Below are 19,662 nucleotides of genomic sequence, written 5' to 3' on the forward strand. Positions count from 1 at the left end.
AACCCACTACCACCGGCAGCCAGGGGCAGTCGCTCAATTAGATAGGGCTAACCAGGATGGCTGGTTAGCTGATATTAGTGCCAGGGCAAATGTATGTACAACTCAAAGTGGAAAAGATGTTGTCCAATGTATTCATAATATGGGAGAGGCCTTCGCCCTGCAGTGGGTATAGTCAGGCTGATGATGATGATGATGATGATGATGATGATGATGATGATGATGAATGTATTCATGGAAAATCTCCTAGATGGAGCAGATGTACATCACTTTGGCGGATTTTCATAAGTGATTTACAATACTACATAGTTGCAGCGCTCTTTAAATCTACAAGCTGCGCTGTAATGACACCGAGCAGTAATGTTGGAAATTTGAAGTGAGCCTTGCCCTCCTTTAAGCTGGGAACGTGTCACACCAACACGCCGCAGGCACAGGTGCAACACGGACATGAGTCACAAGCATATAGTGACTCCCACTCTGTAATGAACGCGGCACGCCAAAACACTCCGTGTGTCCCGCTATTAGGCCCTTGTGGGCAAGCCCCGGGCTATGTCCACCCATAACGGATGGGCGCAGGTGGTCGGGGCTTTAAATCGGTTAAACCTTTTCCTTATTTAGCGGTTCCGTAGCAGGTGACTGCGAATGCTGAGCCCATGATTTGCGGCCGCTTTCGCTTGCGCGCAGCTCTTCCTGCTTTTTTTTAGCCCGATGTCTTCCTGACTAGTTGGCGCCCCTTCTATTCTTTTTTCTAGCACTGCAATGCGTATCTTGTTTTGAATCACTGTAGCCTGGCAGCTAGCTATAAGTAACCCCTGCCGCGCATATTGTTTTCGACAGAGAGAGAGAGAGCCAAGCTGATCTTTTCTTCGTTTGTGGCTCGATTGTTTGGAAGTATAGTTGGAAAGAGATCCTCTTTCATGGTGGCAAAAGAAACTGCGTCAATAGTATCACGGATGTGGAATAAATATGGTCCCGCGTTGCTCCAAGTTTATACCAGTCGTTTCTTTCCATGTAAATATTAGTAGAGATCTTTACCGTAGCTTACAGCGGCCACCGGTATACCGCTTACTGCGAACCGCGAGCTACCTGTGAGCATGTGAAGATTGCACCGATACGTTGCTACAAGCCAAGAATGCAGAAGCAAAAGTTTTGAAGAGAAGCCCCCAACCAATGATGTGGACAGAGGAGAACCTCCCAACAAATGAGGCACAAAGCAGTTTATCCCTGTCTTGCCAGTACGTGACGTAGGGAATAACGTTGGCTTCCGGTGCACCGTCCCCAGAAGAAAGGAAATAAACTGCCAAACTTAGAGAGATGGAAGAAGGCTGGTGTCCCTCCATTTGAAGGGGAACCAGCGTTTAGAAAGGGCGCCATACTTTGAGGGATATTTGTAGTCAGGCACAACTCAAGGGTGGCTGTATGGTTGGATACAACTTAAAAATACAACAGCGCAATCCTCTCTAGGGAGACTCTCCAGCCAATAGCCGATTCTCATGAGTGGCGGTTAACCCTTTTACCATTCCGGCAAGAAACATGGCGAAAAGCAAGGATTTCTTATTGAAGTGGAAGCTTCACTACGTCAGCTAGCTCGAGCCTTCAGTGTCAGTGGGTGCCTGAGAGAGCGCCAACTCGGGCCTCTCCTTTCATGTGGGAGGGTGATATCAGAATCAGCCTGCCAGAACCCTTTGCATTCAAGAGAATTTATTTTATTGCGTCAGCAATAAGAAGCTCTGTATTACGATTAGGACGTCGTGGGTCTGAAGCCTTTGTCACCTGCTACCTTCTAAGGCAGTACATGGAACCGCCACCTCCATGCCACCTGCCAGGTCGCTCCCCCCTTCTCCTGCCTCTTCCCCTTTCACCTCCCCTTTTATCTTGCAGGGCAGCGCCGCGAGAGACGAAATACTCGAATAGAACGAGGGACTCGGATATAATGAATACTTGGATATCACGAAAACTTTAGCGGTGGCTTTGAGGCCTCTGCCCCTCGGTGAAAAAGTGGTGCTGCATTTCCGAGCCTTCAGTCGTGGAAGGTGGCCAAAAAGCGATGAACGGAGATAATTCTCCCCGAGTGTCCAGGGATCCATCGGAGGAATACGGGGCAGGGCTGCAGTGCAACAAGTGCAACCTCGAGCTCCGTGGACAGATGACGTGTTAGTCTTTTAGATTGAATGGCACGGATAGCAGCCTGGGAGTCGGTGTATATGATATACTGAGGCACAGGTGGGAGAACCGGGCACCGTTCATCCTTGCCCAAGATCCTTGGAGGGCGCGGGTCGAGACTGTCTCTTCGCGCCACCATCAGAGAATATTACAATGCTGCTCGCTTAGACCGCAAACTCTACCCCGACCCTCATCTTAATCTTTCCGTTCAGAAGGCTCATATCCTTCGGCAGATACAGCTGATTACGCTCATAATCAGTGCACGGCTATATCATGTACAAATCCCTCCACGATCCATCATGCCCCAACTGCCCTTCCCCTTATGCCAACCTTTCCCACTGCCTTATTTTCCTGCCCGGTTGCATTAAAATCGGGTTTCTTTCCCACTCCGTCTTATACTATCTGGACATGGGTGGACTGGCTTGGTGCTGAGGGTGAAGAAGAACAGCGCCTGCTCGTCCAGCAGGCCATTACTACTACTACTACTACTACTACTACTACTACTACTACTACTACTGCTACTGCTGCTACTGCTGCTGCTGCTGCTGCTGCTGCTGCTGCTGCTGCTGCTGCTGCTGCTGCTGCTGCTGCTGCTGCTGCTGCTGCTGCTGCTGCTGCTGCTGCTGCTGCTGCTGCTGCTGCTGCTGCTGCTGCTGCTGCTACTGCTGCTGCTGCTGCTGCTGCTGCTGCTGCTCCTCCTCCTCCTCCTCCTCCTCCTCCTACTACTACTACTACTACTACTACTACTACTACTACTACTACTACTACTACTACTACTACTACTACTACTAATACTACTACTACTACTACTACTACTACTACTACTACTACTACTACTACTACTACTACTACTACTACTACTACTACTACAACAACAACAACAACAACAACAACAAACACTTGGCTTCTTTCTGGTAACTCTGAAGGGTTTTTTTATCAACCCAAAGCAGCATCTGCATAGACCTCGATTTCCACAACCACCCTTCAACCACTACAGCCAATCACCTGACTTCCTAATTTTCCGACCACAACAGTATGCTGGTCACTCTCAGTACCAAGCCTCCACCCAGAACAAAAAGTGGACCAAATTATTTCGCGCGATTTCGAGCGCATGGCGTAAATCTTGCTTAGTCAAAGCTATTGTTGTTGTGGCTGTAGGAAGAAGGAAAAGAAAATGCATGGGCTACTACTGGCTCTGTAGCTGAGCCACCTCCGCTGCCTCGTGCAGACAGAAGAGAAAATAGAGAAGAAAGAAAAGGAAGAGGGAAAGAAAGACGCGCGCCGCAACAACAGCCGTGGTCCACCACCGAAGCGGTGGCGGGTGCAATGACGGCCTAGAACAGATAAAAATTCGGTGGCAGGCTAGCCTCCGCCGCAAGCGGCGGTGACCTACCTGCCTCAGCCCCATCAGGGCGCTAAGATAAACACATGTTATGACAGCCTGAATTGCACACAGATACTTAATCATCGCACTTTGTACACACATCATAAGCATATCTCGTCGCTTGAATCGCAGACTTCGCCTGTGTTTTTTTTTTTGTTTTTTTTTTTTTTTGTTGGCCCTTTATCTCCATTTCGCTTTATATGGAGTAATCACTTTTCTTTCTGATGTTTTCATAGGACAAAGCTTTTCTCAAAACATCCTGCTGCGTAGATGATCACCATTCTATTTCACATTTACATGTTTGTGTAAAATTGTAGGTGACTTAAGGTGCCTGGTTTCTGAGGTGTAACGTCCCAAAGCGACTCAGGTTATGAGAGACGCAGTAGTGGAGGGCTCCGGAAATTTCGACCACCTGGAGTTCTTTAACGTGAACGGGCGCCTTGCTTTCCCTCCGCCTTGAAGGGTATGACGTGCTAGCGTAGTCTGCCACCCGACATATAAAGCCTCGCTTTAACCAAACCGTATGAATGAAGTTGCGTGTGTGGCGTGGGAGCAGCGTGGCTGACTCAAAAGAGCACTGGAAGATTGATTCTTATTCCGCGTTTCCTTGCCCCGCCGTGGTGGCGCAGTGGTTAAGATTCCCGACTGCTGTGCCGGAGTACCCGGGTTCGATCCCGACCTCCGGCGGCTGCGTTTCGATGGAGGAGAAACGAAGAAACGTCCGTGTGCTGTGCGATGTCAGTGCACGTTAAATATCTCCAGGGGGTCGAAATTACTCCGGAGCCCTCCAATATGGCACCCCTTTCTCTCTGCGCTTTCAATCCCACCTTCCTCCCTTTCCTTACGGCCCGGTTCAGGTGCCCACAGAAACAAGCGTGGCAGATACTGCGACTTTCCTTTCCTGTTAACCAATTATTCTTTTTATTGAAGAGTATACCCTTGGGAATCACCTTGGTGTCGTACCTCAAGGCTACGACCTTGTCTTTTTGACCTTTGGATCATCTTTGACCATTCAAACTTGGAGCTGAGGAGAGATTGGAAGGGGGTAGAGCACGTGATTAATCACGTCGCGACATCTCGCGTTGGAAACGAGGAGCAACCACGCCTCGGCTAAGAGCCAGCAATGAACGGCAGTGGCGATGATGCTGCGCTTTGCGCGTTAAATCGGGCTACAAAAGAGGCATACCAAGCGTAACCATCCTGTGAAGCTTTCGTTGAATACCGCGTTGAACTATGCTGAACCTCTGCTAATTTTTGGTTGTGGTTTTCTGCTAGTGGGATCCCAAAGACTTCGTGTCGAAAATAGTGAAGGCGAAGGCGCACTACTTTAACCATGAATCCGATTCAACGAGGACGCCCTACTTTCATCAGGAATGCGATTTAATGGAGAATCGATAATTTCCTAACGACTCCCATTCAGCGAAGACGCGATACTTTGATCATAAAACCGATTCTATTCGCCCAGTGTTGCACCTTACTTCACTGGCTACATCTGTAGCACGAGTATATACTTCAATATTCCTGTACCGAATGAAGCGGCTGATTCTAGCCTTTGTATCTTGTAAGTCCGCCCGTTAATTAACAACATGATAAAAGAGGGTGAGGAGGGAATAGCCTTTAAGAAAATGAATTCAATTGACAGTGCGGTCTAAAATCATGCAACTGGCCTTTGTCACGTCCCTTGTTACGGTGTCGTTACGCGCTGTGCACCGGCTCGTTCCAAGTCTTTCTTTTTCTAGCCGTCCAAGACAATTCGCGAGATAAGCGTGTACCCTCTCTTTGAGAGCCCACGAAATGGCGCGAGTACTTCGGGACGCAGAGCACCTTGAGTTGAGGGCGAGGAGAAGATGGGGCATGTGAGGGGGGTATCGTAGACTCGCGATGCCCGCAGAGGCTGGCGGCGGTGTCCCCTTTGTCTCGAAACTCTGACGGCCGAGCTGTTTATCTTGGCCTCCTTTGTTTCGACCCGAGCACCGCTTCGTTCGCGAAGATACACTCAAGAGGGACCCTTACTGCAGCCGCTGACGGCAGCTGTACAAACACGTTTCGTATTCGCAGACCGGAATGGGGGTGAACACCGTGCCCCGGTGGGCTTCCCCGAAAGTTCGGCATCCAACTTTCGCTTAAGCTGTGGCGTATTTTGAAGGATAATGCAACGAAACTCTCCGGAGAACTTATTTCATTTAGTGCTGACCTGTGGTCGAACGCGATCGAAGTAATTCCCTCATTTTTTTTCCTTCGTTCATTATTAAATATTCATTATTAAGCACTTGAAATCAGGACGACCCTTCGCGTTTTTCGTATGTTTTGTCTGGCCTGGAAGAAGACGAAGACTGAATGTCCAGAACATCCAGAAGACTGAATCCAGCTGTCCTAGATGATACTAAGAGGAAAGGAAAGAAGAGATCGAAGATAATCCTTAGTTCGTTATTGTGGTTAAATATATTTCAAATTCTGTCGCGTTTCTTTCTAAATCAGAGCAAGGCTCCTATAAATCAAGATTCTGCACTATGCATGTGGTTTGATTTATTGGATTAGTCGGTCGATTGATTGATTGATTCTCTGACTGACTGATTGATTGATGCGTGGAAGCACCGCAGCACAGTTGTCCAGGAGCGACGGCCGTTGTGGAGAGCGCTACGGATCATTTTTTTACCACCTCAGGCTGTCTCACGTGCACCTACACGTTTCTTTGCGTTTCGCCTTCATTAATATGCAGCCGCCGCGTCAAGGACCGAACCCGCGCCCTCTGGCGCAGCAGTGAGCCACGGCGGCGGTTGCGTGTTCCGGATTGCATGGCGGCGTTTTTATCACTGATTCGCGAAACATGTTCCATACGTGAGGCGTGGCGTTGGTTTTTCCCGACTTTCGGAACGTTGCTCGGCGACCGATTGCTCCACCGCTTTTCCTTCCGGCGTCAAAAATAGCATCTTCGTCGCGTTCTTTCAAGGAGCGGTGTCCTGACGAGGTTTCTCCAAGGTTGTCCGCTGAATCTTTATACTCACGTAGGCCATCCTGCGTATCTTCGCTGTTACGCATGCCTGGTTTACGCGTCGCGTACTCTAGGGGCCGCGACCGACTGGACAGGCTGTGCAGGCTAGGAGAGAGAGAGAAAAAAAAAAGCCTTTATTCCACGTAGAAATTCAGGGCGCGCAGGTCCCTGGGTTCCCGCACGACCCCATTGAATTCGATTGTTTATGTCCCTCAGGATAATAATACTGGCAGTCCGGCCGGTGGCAATGGTCCGCACGGCCGGGTCCTCCGAACGCAGCAGGGTCTCCGTCCTCCCAGGTCTTCAGTTGCTCTAGGCCCCGCGCGGGAGGGTCCTCCGGGCAGAGGGAGAGGATGTGGAGGGAAGAGGCAAAGGGTTCTGGGCAAAGGGTAGAAGCAGGTGTGTGGAAAGAGGGATGGCAGTGGGAAAGGGTAAGGGTGAGGGAAGAGTGTGTTTGCAGTCTGCGCCATAGTGTTGCGTGTTTATTGTCAGGGAGGGATGGGGTGGGGGCTCTGGCTCTGTAGGCCTGCGTCAGCTCGCTGAACGAGTGCATGCGCTCCTTCCTAAATCGCGGATTAGAGGTCACCTGAGTTCGGTTTAGAGAATCTCGAGCCAGAAGGTTGGCAGCCTCGTTTCCGGGATTCCCGGAGTGCGCAGGCACCCATATCAGCTCGACATCGCGGGGCGGGGATGCATCGGGCAAGTCCAGTATGCTAAAAGCAGGGACATGAACTCAGCCTCGTGCAAAATTTAGAATTGCTGTTTTTGAATCGGTTAAAATGAACTGGGCTTCCGTGCGGGTTATGGCTAATGCAGTGGCAGCTTCCTCTGCAGCTTATGGGGAGGTATCTGGGGGGAGAGGTAATGTGATGAGAGGGGATAAGGAGGAATCCACCACGGCCGCGGTCGCTTCATCACCCGTGCATGCAGCGTCCACCCATGCGGCGTCCGACTCACCGCCATAATATCGGTAGAGCGCCTTTGCACGGGCTCTGCGGCGTTGATCATGGTAGGATGGATGCATATTTTTAGGGAGTGGCTTGATAAGTAGTCCTTGGTGGATGTGTCGAGGGATGGAGATAAGAGTTGGGTCATTAGCCGGTAACCTAATTCCGAGGGTCCCGGTGCAATCTTATGACTATGGGACCCTCGTCTGTATTTTTATGCATTTTGTAAATATGTTCAATCTAATAAGCTTTCACTTTCACATGAAAAAGGGGAGTCTAGGATATACCGTCCAGTGAATGTTTGCGTGAGTCTGATGTATTGGGCCTGTCGGTGGGCCTCCACGAGCTCCCCAATCGTGTTGTGTAGACCCAGGCCTAGCACTCTTTCTGTGGGTGTGTTGAGGGGAAGGTGAAGTGCGACCTTATATGCCTTGCGGATCAATGCATCCAAAGCGTTTATGTCATGTTTGAGCAGTTGTAGGCAAGGAATAGTTTAAAGCACGCGGCTGAGAACGAAGGCGTGGATGAGTCGACAAAGGTCGCGCTCTTTTGTGCCCCTATGATCGCCCGAAACTGCGGATGAGTTGCGATGTCACACCTGCAACCTGCCTGAGTTTCTTTAAAGTGGTGATGTTTTTGCCATTGCTCTGGATGTGTAGGCCCAATACGCGGAGGGTTTCAACCTCCGGTACTGGACTCCCCATTCAGTTCAATAGTAATAGGTGAGGGGGGGGGGGGGGGGGATGGCGGTTCTTGGGGCGGATGAGCAGCAGTTCGGACTTATCTGAGGAGTAAGACAGTCCGATGCTCCTTGCGTAATTTTCGGTCTGGGTGGCTCCTTCCTGTATGGTGTCTTCTATACCGCCATCACTTCCGTGAGTGGTCCACAGCGTGATGTCGTTGTCATAGAGGGTGTGTGTCAGATGCGGGATGTCTGACAGTTTTCGGGTGAGGGGGATTAGGGTGGCTTTAAACGAAAAGGGGAGAGGACGGACCCTTGCGGGGTGCCGACACTTTGAAGCGTGTAGGAGGAGGAAGAAATAGGGCCGAGGTGTACCTCAGCCGTGCGGTCAGTGAGGAATGCTCGAATATAAGTGTACGCTCGCGCACCTACATTCAATGTGGATAAGGCAGTCATGATCGTCTGATGTTCGATGCGATCAAAAGCTTTGGAAAGATCCAAAGCTAAGACTGCCTTGGTGTGACAAGGAAGGAGTGGGTCAAAAATGTCGTGGGTGAGTTGCAGCATGGGCGTCCTGTGCGGATAGATGTGGTCAGAATCCCACCATGTTGTGCGGATATAGATTGTCTGCCATATATGTTGTAAGTCTCGCTAACACAACATGTTCGAATAGCTTCCCGAGGCAAGAAGTTAGCGAAATCGGACGAAGGTATCTGAGTGTAAGTGGTTTGTTAGGTTTGGGTATAAATATAACCTTCGCATGACGCCAGGACTGCGGGAGGACGCACTCCACCCAGCACTGGTTAAAGTATGCCGTAATTTTGGTGATCGACTGGTCTTCCATATTACGGAGCATGGTGTTCGTGATTTGGTCCAGACCAGGTGCGGAGTTTGTTCGGAGAATAAGGAGGGCTGCTCTGACTTCCGTCTCCGTGAACTCTGTGTCCAGTGTCGGATTGGGCTGTTCTGAATACGGGGGTAGAGGTGTGGGGGCTCCCAGAGAGGTGTATGTGTTTTGAAGTGTGTCTAGGAGGGCGTCGAGATCTTCAATATGTTCGTGTATGAGGCGTGTCACTTGGTGTTGTGTTGTTGACGTGGTGCGTGTAGGGTCAACGAGATGTCAGAGAAGTTGCCATGCGTGTTTGGTGGACAGTTTTCCGGCGATGCTATCGCATACTTGGATAATGCACATTGGATCTGCTCAGCTCCTGAGAATATTGTTCTATTTGTGTCTGAAGCGCGGCCAGCCGCTTTTTAAGTCGTCTGTTGTGTTTATTGTTTTTCCAGCGTCCTAGGATGCCATGATAAGCCTCCCAGAGGTGGGCTAGGCGTGAGTCAAGGGTGGGGGTTTCGGTTGTAGTTTCTATGCGTCGCGTGTTGTAGTGAAGGTCGTCCATAAGTGAATAAAGCGTCGATGTCTTTGATGGGAGCGTCTGATTGGGCGGTTCGCGAAGCGCGAAAAGCATCCCAGTTAATGAGTTTGTGGGCTGTGTACGTGTGACGGGGAGGTTTGTACGGGACAGTGATCTGTATAATGTAGTGATCCCTGCCTAGTGTATACGTTGTGTTCTGTTCCAGGTAACTCTGCGTAGATAGCGGTGGTGGTGGTGGTAGTGGTTATTTATTGTATATAAAAAGGAAAGAAAAGATGTTTGCCAGCCCTGGTATCTGCTATCTGATATCTGAAGCACCTGAACTGGGGCGGCGGAAATAAATAGATAGCTTAGGAAAAGGTAGAGGAAATCAAAGAGGTGAGCGATAGGGAGAAAGAAAAGGGTAGGTAAAAATAAAAGAAGACGTCAGATCTGGGTGTCCATGCTATCGATATCCTGCGCTCCATGGCTTACCGCATATGGCTAACATCACGGGGTGCTCACGCATTAACCCTGTGCACGTATTGCCGCGAAAGGTCGGTGAGACACCTCCTGCTTGGTTTTCTAAGTTCGTCGTAATTGCGAACTCCAAGCAATAAGTGCTGCTTATTGATAATGTGTGCCCCGAACTTGCATCGCGCTCCACAAATATAGCGGTTACTTCGTCGCCCATTTTGGTGGTGGAGAGAAATTTCATAAAGGCGTATGTCCACGTAAAGATCCCCAGGTGGTAGAAATTACTCCGGAGCCCTCCACTACGGCAACATTTTCTCTCTCTCTCTCTCTCTCTCCACTTTCACTCCCACCTTCCTCACTTTCCTTGCGGCGCGGTCCGAGTGTCCACAGAACAAATGTGACAGACACTGCGCCTTTCGTGTGAATCAATTGTATTATGTCCACGCTCCAACATCTTGTACTCTACTTACCTCCTTCGCATTCATGAGGTGGTTGTGGTTTGTGGGGTTTAACGTCCCAAATCGACTCAGACTATGAGAGACGTCGTAGTGGAGGGCTCCGGAAATTTCGGCCACCTGAGGTTCTTTTAACGTGCATTGACAACGCACAGCACACGAGCGCCTTGCTTTTCGCCTCCAACGAAAAGCGGCCGCCGAGGCCGGGATTCGATCCCGCTTCCTTGGGAACAGTAGTCGAGCGCTGTAATCACTGCGCCACCTCGGCGGGGTTTCACGATCATCAATGTCTGTGTTACGAAAGCAGTGTGCTTTGATGCGCGGAGCATAAGCTCTCCTGGAAGAGTTGCCTATAGGGCTCCGTATCATAGCGCATTATAGCTTTATTTTTATTTTAACCTCCTTTCTCCCTGTCGCTGATCTCTGTGATTTTCTCTCCCTGTCGCTCGCTATCCCTATTCCGCCACCCCAGTTCAGGTGCTTCTGTTTTCCCAATGAAAGATACCGGGGCTTGCAAACATCTTTTTACTTCCGTTTTTCGTTTTAATGAACAACTACAACAAAAGGAAAATGCATGCATGGTAAGGATTCTCTGGAGTATGGTTGGCTCGTATTATGCTGCCCGGTGACTTGAGGCGTGAGCTGTTCCGATTTCTCCTTTTCGGAAGTTTTCCCAACGAATGGAGAAAAAAAGACGTGGAGTAGTGGTGAGCGAGCTCGGTTGGGGCACCGAAAGATGATGGTTCGAGTCGGCGTGGGCACGATTCGCTTATTTTTAATATTCACTTATTTTCTGTACCTCACGACCTTAAAACAAAGCGTTTTAAGACCCTTTAAAAATTCCCAGGTGGTCAAATTATTGCGGAACACTCCAGAAATACTCCTATGTCTTCCTTTTTTCATACCCACCTTCCTCCCTTTCTTCAGGGCCCATTGAGGGTAGCCACCGAGCTGTGAGTTATTGCGTGTTTCTTTTCTGCAAAAATTCTCTTTCAGCTTATTTTTTGCACCAAGGACAGCAGACCGCGCTCCTGAATGAACTTCAACACTGCTAACTGGTGTGCAGTTGCGCTAAGCATAATTACTACTTTACATTAGTAACAGCGTAACAAAATTCCCTGGATGTTCGAGGATGTCACGTGAGCTCCTGAATTCACCATACTCTCGACCAACCAGAGCTTGCCGGTCATGTCACATGGCCGCGTGACCTCTCTGAGCGCTGACTGGTTGGCATGCTGTGTGACGTCAAAGGATCGCGGGAGGTTTTCAGGTTGTTGGTCGACCAAGGAACTTCGTGGACGAGTTTGCATGTGCGCTGCGAGGGACAGTTGGTAGGCAACATGGTCAAGCGCTGATTTTTCGGCGAGCAGTTTACATCATGAGACCGCCTGACACGTGACCAAGTAGGCAGATGCACTGGAAGGTAGAGAAGGTCATGACGTAGACCTGACGTCAACGCACGTCTGAGGATTGGTAGGCAGTGTCTGTGATGTCGCGAGGCCACGTGCATTCATCAATTTGTCGACTATTCAGAGTTTTATGGCCAGGTTAGCAGGGTTCCGGCTTTCGGCAGGTGATATGACTGAGCGACGAGAGGTCATTGATCAGCGGAGTGCATGACTTCTCAGGACCACGTGGCATGCCCATGACCGCAGGTAGAGCTTCGGCAGTTGGCAAGTGACATAGCCGAGGGTCGGTACTGTATGACTTCATGAGACGACGGTCATATTTGCACTTGCGCTGGCAGCTGGTGGACGTGCTGGTCATATGACATTGCTGAGGTCGGCGGCGGTATTTTTGATGCACCACCTTTTGTAATTTGCCGAAAAACGGGGAATAATTGCAAAAGAAAACTATAGAGATTCAAATATCCTTGAACCAAGTTTCATGAGTATAAGCCATCGGCCGCAGTCGCTGTTGCCGCTTCGATATGGCTGGCTTCTGCGCTTGTTATGCTGCTTGAAGGGGCCTAGTCTGTATTCTCGTTGTTCATGTTCTAGGCAGCCTGTCTGGCTCGGCTGATTTCTTTATCTTTATCATTATTGGCTTCGCCTAATTTGAAATAATTAAAAGAGTGCAGTGCATTCTAGAAACACAGTTGGAAGCAATGCTAAAAATTGAAATAAAATAATACAAAGTGAAAACAATGAGAGCCATTCCCAATTTGCGTGTTTTTCTATCGTGCGTCATTTTTCATCACAACACTTTGGTTAATATTTAGTGTCATTGACGCCAAAATGTATGCTTGGTTAAACACTCATGTTCAAACTACGGACGATCGAGCACGCCTCACAATGGCTGCCCGCCTCCGTCCGTGTATTCAGTAACGGGCGGTGAATTTCATCAAGTTCGATAAATGACGATTACCTGTTAATTATCGTTATCAGCAATGGAACACCGTCGGGAGCATTGTTGAGACTGAATGATTCATTGGTTAGTTCACTGATCTAATTGTCCACTCTGTCTACTATGTGCAGGCCCGCGCCGGTCCCCGCCCAAAGTTCACCATGAACATATTCAAGAACAGGGGCCGCAAGAAAGAGAAGGGTAAGTTCGAGTTCTTTTTATTATTATTATTATTATTCTCTGCCAGCGCTACGATAAGACAGACACGCCGTCACGTTGTCGAAAGGAGCTGTCGCCGTGGCATCAAGTAGTGTTCCTGTAAAGCAGGAGTTTCAAACACGCGGCCCGCCGGCTCCGAAATGTTCAGCCTTTTTCTGAAAACACGTGCCAGCTTCAGGAAGTCGGCTTTACCACCAGACATAGTTTTGGGACTAAAATCACCTTAAAGGCCTCGTCCACAGACATTACACTTTATCTGCGTAAATGGGAAGAGGCATTGGCTGCGTGAACTTCGGATCGCCTTCAAGGAGCTGCCTTCAAGAACAAGGCCCTGGATAACTCGCCCTCTTTTTCATCGCCAAGTGTACAGGCTTTTTCTTGTGCTGATAAGTAGTTGGTATTTATTAACTGTTACCCTGTTTTAGTAGCTTCCGCCGAGTCACCCTGAACTGGAGCCGGTCTGGTGATTAGGCAAGATCAAGCACTGCTTATTATTATTATTATTATTATTATTATTATTATTATTATTATTATTATTATTATTATTATTATTATTATTATTATTATTATTATTATTATTATTTATTGCGAAGAATGTGAAGGTGTTATCTAGGAACGAGAGGTTGTATGCCGTTATTTTGTAAGTGTAGGTCTCCACCGAAAAGTAAGATAATTAAATAGGGCTCCTTTGTGTTCCCAAACACCAACTCGAAAAAACAACAGCTTATATGAAAGAAATTCGCAGAATGAGCTCATGATGTTAAAAACGGTATTTTTTGAGTCCCCTCGGCCAATCGACGAGAATCCCTTGTGCGACGAGAACCCGGCGCGGTTTTGAAGCAATGGCAAGGGCGCGGGCCACGCGGGCGTTACAATTTCTTCACTTCGCGAAGAGATGGCGCCACCGCGCTGCGCCGCTGTTCGCGCCGTTATTGGCGGGAGAAGACAAATTAATGCTTTTTTTCTTTTTTTTTTTTTTTTGTGCATGGGTGGCACGCTCTGCATCCTCCGGCGCCTACTCCAGCGCAGCTATTCTATCGTAGTGTATCAGCCTGTTACCAGCCGGTTACTAGCCTGTTACCAGACCACCATGGACGCAACTGCACATGTGGGAAATTTAACGGAAAAAGATGATGGTAACGAGACACACAGTAAAGCAGTAAGCGCCTTGCACCTTAGCTGGAGTAAAAAATAGCGGACTTCAGCGAGCCGAACGTTCAGCATATTAATTTTCTTCGGAAAATATGCAACCTTTTTGCATCAGTAGTTAAGCATTTAATGATGATGATAATAATAATAATAATAATAATAATAATAATAATAATAATAATAATAATAATAATAATAATAATAATAATAATAATAATAATAATAATAATAATAAAAACCTGATTCATCGTAACTTGCGGGCTATGAGAAAAGAGGCAAGTTCTGAACCCACTGGAAGTGGCGTAATCGTTATTCCTGGCACATGAGAAGTGGCTTTCCCCCAGAACTTGGAACCTAATTGCGGACCTTTGCGCAACTATATTCCCTACTGGAAAAATTGCGCGGAGCGGCTGTCGCAGCAGCGAATCGCTTGAGCCAGGTTTCACCTTTGTACACGTAGGCGGTCCTAGGTGTCAATAATTATTTTTGTCTATTTGTCCAAATTTTGCACCAATTATACCTGGGGTAACAGTAACGTTTATATACTGCATGACAATCATAAATAAATACTGGGACATACCTACGCCAGCAGAGAGTTTGTGGACTTTGTACAAGTTCAACACTGTCATTCAGGTTCAGGTTTCAGGTTTTTTTATTCGAAGTGTCTAAAGGTACGTCCGACGTATCCATTCGATTCTCGTAAAGATACGGCGGACGTCGATATACAGGCTCATGGCTATATGCACGTCGAACGCGGCTACATTCCGCTTGCTACGCGTGAATGATTTTATCCTCTATGATATCAGCTAGCCGGACTCTCGATGAGGTGCTACGAAGAGTGCATCCGTTCTAACATAGAATACGGTCTTCACTTAGGGTTGTGTACGGCAAGCATCGCTGTCACGCACATAGCTGCAGGCGATGCTACGTACTGCACCAGCTCCACCAGCTGGCATCGAGATACGCACATTCACGAGCAGCTTTCGCTTCGCACTAAACTATCACCTCGATCTGCCCGTAATGCGAGCGAGCTATTCCTAGCATTTACGCTGTCTTAGGTCGTGCATCGACCTCCGAAGATCTAGCGCTGGCACAACACACACGCACCTCGCCGTGCAGAACATTCAGCAGTCCAAAGTATGTATGTGAAATGGCATTATGCTTGTTCCTCACATGCAGACCGAGGAAACAGGATGTTTCTAGCTAAATTCTTCGTTTAAATTCTACCTCAGAGTCGTGGCAGAAGACATGCCGAATCTACTAGAGGCCTGCGCTGCTACTGCGGCGAGCTGCACATCGACTCGTCGAGGCGAAGACCTACTGCACCGCACCGCAAGAGTGCACAACCGGAAAGACGGAAGCGCGAATGATCCGATTTCCATGTGAACAGCAATGTTCTTTGTGCTTAGCCTGCATCTTTTTCTTGTCGTTGAATTTTGCGTACATGTAGTTTAAACCTCCGCATGCTCGAGGTTAGCGTGACCCGACTGAACGGCCGCGCAGCTTTGAAACGATCGGGATCGATATGCATGCATCGCCGGACTTAGGTACACGGTAGAAAATGTGCGCTGCACATTTCGTTGCAGAAGCTGACTCTTGGAATTTTGCAGAGTGTGCCATGCAAGTGATCGTTGCTACAACCACGCATCCATGTTCCAACGGCTGGCCTACCCCGAGGCGCATAAATGTTCAACCGTGGACGTATCAATGATCGAGGAGAGGACAGATTTTCACAATATTGGGCGCGAAATCGATAGCTACCAGTGCTCAGTGTTAGAGAAATTCTGCCTTGATCATGCGCAATTCAGTGTTTCAGGTGTGGTCTGTAGCTATAAGGAACAGTTCGCCTGTCAAGTCAGCGGCGCCAGCGATGGACCGGCGGAGCGATTTTCCACGTTACACCGCTGTCTAGCTAGAAAGCCTACCTAGGCGGCGTTTGACATTCAGCTGCTTTTTGTGGGCCCCGTAATTTAAAGCAACGCCTTCAGAAACGCGTTAAATGTTAAAAAATGTATTCTCTTCAACAGTTTCACTCCAGGCTGTCAAAGCAGGCGGACGTTGATAAAACAGTTGAGCACTCGTCTTTAGAAATCTGTAGAATCGCCTTCAGTTTGTAGAATTATTGGAATAGGTCACTTTCCGATCGCTGGGACATAGACCCGCATGACAGCGCTGTCACGTGAATAAGGACCACACCAGACCGAAAGCTTGTCTCATATAACATAGCTAACCAAGGTATACCTTACAGCATTGTATTGATTTTTATGGTGCATAAGCAACTAATTCTGCCATGCACCAAGAACAAGGTGTAATGTATTTATTTTGTGTGTAATGACTAAAATGTTCTTTAGGATGTAGCTTGTTTAGGAACATTTTAGGAAACCAAAAATGCAGGAAATTTGCACGTCTCTCCTAGAATCATGCTGGTATGGAAAAGGATCTGTTGCAAAATTGTACAAAATGTTTCCTCTTATTTTCTCGACTCTGGTGCACGTGTAAGATATGGTTTATTGTTAGTTCATCTCCACACTCCTTGCATATTGGTTTGTCCTCTTTCATAAGTATAAAGCTGTGTGTGAGGTGCGGATATGTGTTTTGTGAAGATGACCTAAAATGGCCTCCATGTTGTGTTTTTGATTACTGCATGATTTCCATTCCTTAATGACAGGTTTGACAAGTATAGTTTGTAGTTTATTTCATTGTTTCAAAAATCCTGCCATTTCACTCTCACTTTTCTTTGTACAAGCTTCTTGGTATCTTCATGCAGCATATTCACCCTCTGTAATTTAGCATTTCGTCAAGGTAACCTAGTTATTTCTTTTCATCACCTTTCAAGACAACTGTCCCGATTTCATAAAGTGTAGGGTTTCTGACGACAGGAACTCCTTGGAAGTCGTAGAAATAAATGAGATCCACAATCATGAGCTATCTAGGTAGATAGGTGTGCATATACATGTCCATCGCTCAGTGGAATGGTGTCAGTACGCTGTTAGAACAGGTCTTGTGGTAACAACAACCATTGTCTGAGGTGGTCCTTTAATGGGCATTGAAATGCTATGTAACTACAGGTACTGATAGAACTCTTGATCATGTTATGTGATGGTGCGATCCTTGCATGCATATTAGGTATACATTTCAGAATCTGCAGTGCACCACTTGACCATTTGCCACCAGTTTGTGTGAAAATGTATTTGTCATGCATGTTAACCAGTATTTAACAGATGACCCCTGTGCACAAGCCAAAAGTGCCATGAGCCAAATGTCACGAGGCCACACGACATGGCAGGAGCTGTTAAGTCAAGCTTACAAAGTTATATTTGAAATATGTTCTGCGACGTTTCAGCTCCAATTAAGAAAGGTTGAGGCTTACAGAGGTCTATGCCAGGTTGTCTATCACCTAACAGGGCAGCCTACGACCGTATGCTAATGAGTATATCTGAGATAACAGAGACATGAATTAAGGAATTAGTAATTATGTTTGTAGCAAAGGGCATGTAAATTAACGGGAATCCACAGTGGGATCTGCAGACAAGAACCATTAATGCTGGCACACCATACCCTTAAAGGTGGAGATAAGGAGTCTCCCTAATTTTTTTTCTGCTCAACGCTTGTCATTTCCTTCGTTCTTCCAGATGAGGAAGATGTGAAAATGATAGCATCGAAAATTCCAGAGACCATCGTTAACAAGGATGCTGATCCCAATAGCGTAAAAAAGGAATTTCAGAAAAGATGGGTAACCAGTAATGCTGGCAACAGTTGAAGCTAAGTGGAAAGGCATGAAATTGAAATGTAACATATGCAGAGATATGTTGCGAGACGACCAGTCTGTGGTGTACGACATCTGTCTCCGTTAGTTTCATCAAGTGATTGGCCAAAGCAGATGGGGCTTGTGGTTTTGTAATAAGTGCAGTGTAGTAGCATAGATGCAACCTTGCCCATTAATAATTGGAGTTGAGTAAGTGCATTGTTTTGTCTTTGTAAGATGTTCATGGTTTCCATGCAAACATTATGAGAAATTTTTTCCTAGAGAATGTTTGCTGAAATGTGAATATAATGTGCAATAAAACTAATGTTTTATTGCTATTTACTTTTTCTTGTATACATTAGTTCTGTGAAGAAAACCACAGGCTAGAAGGAAATGTAATGGCATGCATTTTGATACTTGGCCCCGTTGTGCTGGCTCAGTAGTTAGAGTGCTTGGCTGCTGAACCCAAAGATGCAGATTTGGTTCCAGCCACAGCAGAGGCATTTCAATAGAGGCGAAACAATAGGCTGTCATGCACTGTGCGGTGTCAGTGCATGTAAAAGAACCCCAGGTGGTCGAAATTATACCGGAGCCCTCAACTATTGTGTTCCTCATAGCCGTAGTTATTTTGGGATGCTAAACCAGATATATAACACATCATACTCTGAGTAAGATGCTATTCATGGTCAGTTAATCATACACTAAATGATCAATTTTTTTCTGCATGGTACAGCAGCTGTTGTACAATTTTACTTTAGCCTTCATGAAGAATATCACACTGGCTCCACATGGCTTTCTGTTGACCCTTGATATGCGTCACAATCACACACCCGAGTATGTATTTGTCTAAAGGCACCTATGCATGCAAGGAGGGGACCATTACTTTCCACTTGTCAGAACTGAAATGCATGATCCACATCATTTCTGTAATTCAACTGCTTGCTATTTGAACTGTCCAGCATTGATGCAAGTTTCAAAGAACTGCAATTAGAAAATTAATCTAAGCAGCAAACCATGCCATGAACTGCTTCGGTTTCATCTTTAGCAACTGTTTGGGAACTAAAATTAGCCAAATGTTGCAAAACATAGATGAGAGGTTACAAAATCTAAAAAACAATGCAGCCTACCTGTGGCATGTAGGGTTTCACATCCTAAAGTGACATATGTAGCTATGAAGAATACCGTAGTGGAGAGCTCCAGAGTAATTTGACTGCCCAGGCTTTCTACTTTGCATTGACATCTTGCAGAAAACAGAAGCATTTGCATTTCACCTGCACCAAAGTGCGACTGCCATCACTGGTATTAAACATCACGACCTTGGGGCAAGTAGCCGAACGTGCCACTAAGATGTCGCAGCGTGTACATACATGCTATACATGTCAACCTTTCTAGCATTAAAGCTGTCACATGCATGGCAGATATTCATGTTCAGCTTTGGACTGACAAGTTTAAAAGTGTACTATTTGTGTTTTTCTAGCATGAAAAACAAAGGAAATTAAGGAAAAGCGAAAAAAAATGAACATAATATGTTGAAAAAACACTAGTCATTAACACATAAAGCATATTCGTTCCTTTATTAATGATAAAGTGGCCTTCAACAATGGTATAAAGCCTGAAAATTTCGAAAGGTGCTGTGCCAGGCAGCTATTTTACGGAAACCTGAACCATTTCACCTGTAGGAATGCGCATCCCGGCGGTGTGGGCTGGGCACTTATTTTTCGGTCCACTCCAACATGCGAAAACTGCATCATGTG

General features: G+C 47.1%; 1 protein-coding gene across 1 annotated transcript in view; it reads left to right on the forward strand.

The window, feature by feature from the left end:
* Window positions 1–19,662, forward strand: part of Pka-C1 (Protein kinase, cAMP-dependent, catalytic subunit 1) — a 410,566-nt gene that overhangs the window by 93,521 nt on the left and 297,383 nt on the right. The window contains exon 2 of the mRNA XM_084577414.1: window positions 12,927–12,996. Coding sequence (XP_084433540.1) covers window positions 12,957–12,996 — 40 coding nt within the window. The 5' untranslated portion in view covers window positions 12,927–12,956. The remainder of the gene's footprint in view (window positions 1–12,926; window positions 12,997–19,662) is intronic.

Source organism: Amblyomma maculatum, chromosome 8 (genome assembly GCF_055883805.1).
Source record: "Amblyomma maculatum isolate TAMU_Amacu chromosome 8, ASM5588380v1, whole genome shotgun sequence".
Lineage (NCBI taxonomy): Eukaryota > Metazoa > Arthropoda > Arachnida > Ixodida > Ixodidae > Amblyomma > Amblyomma maculatum.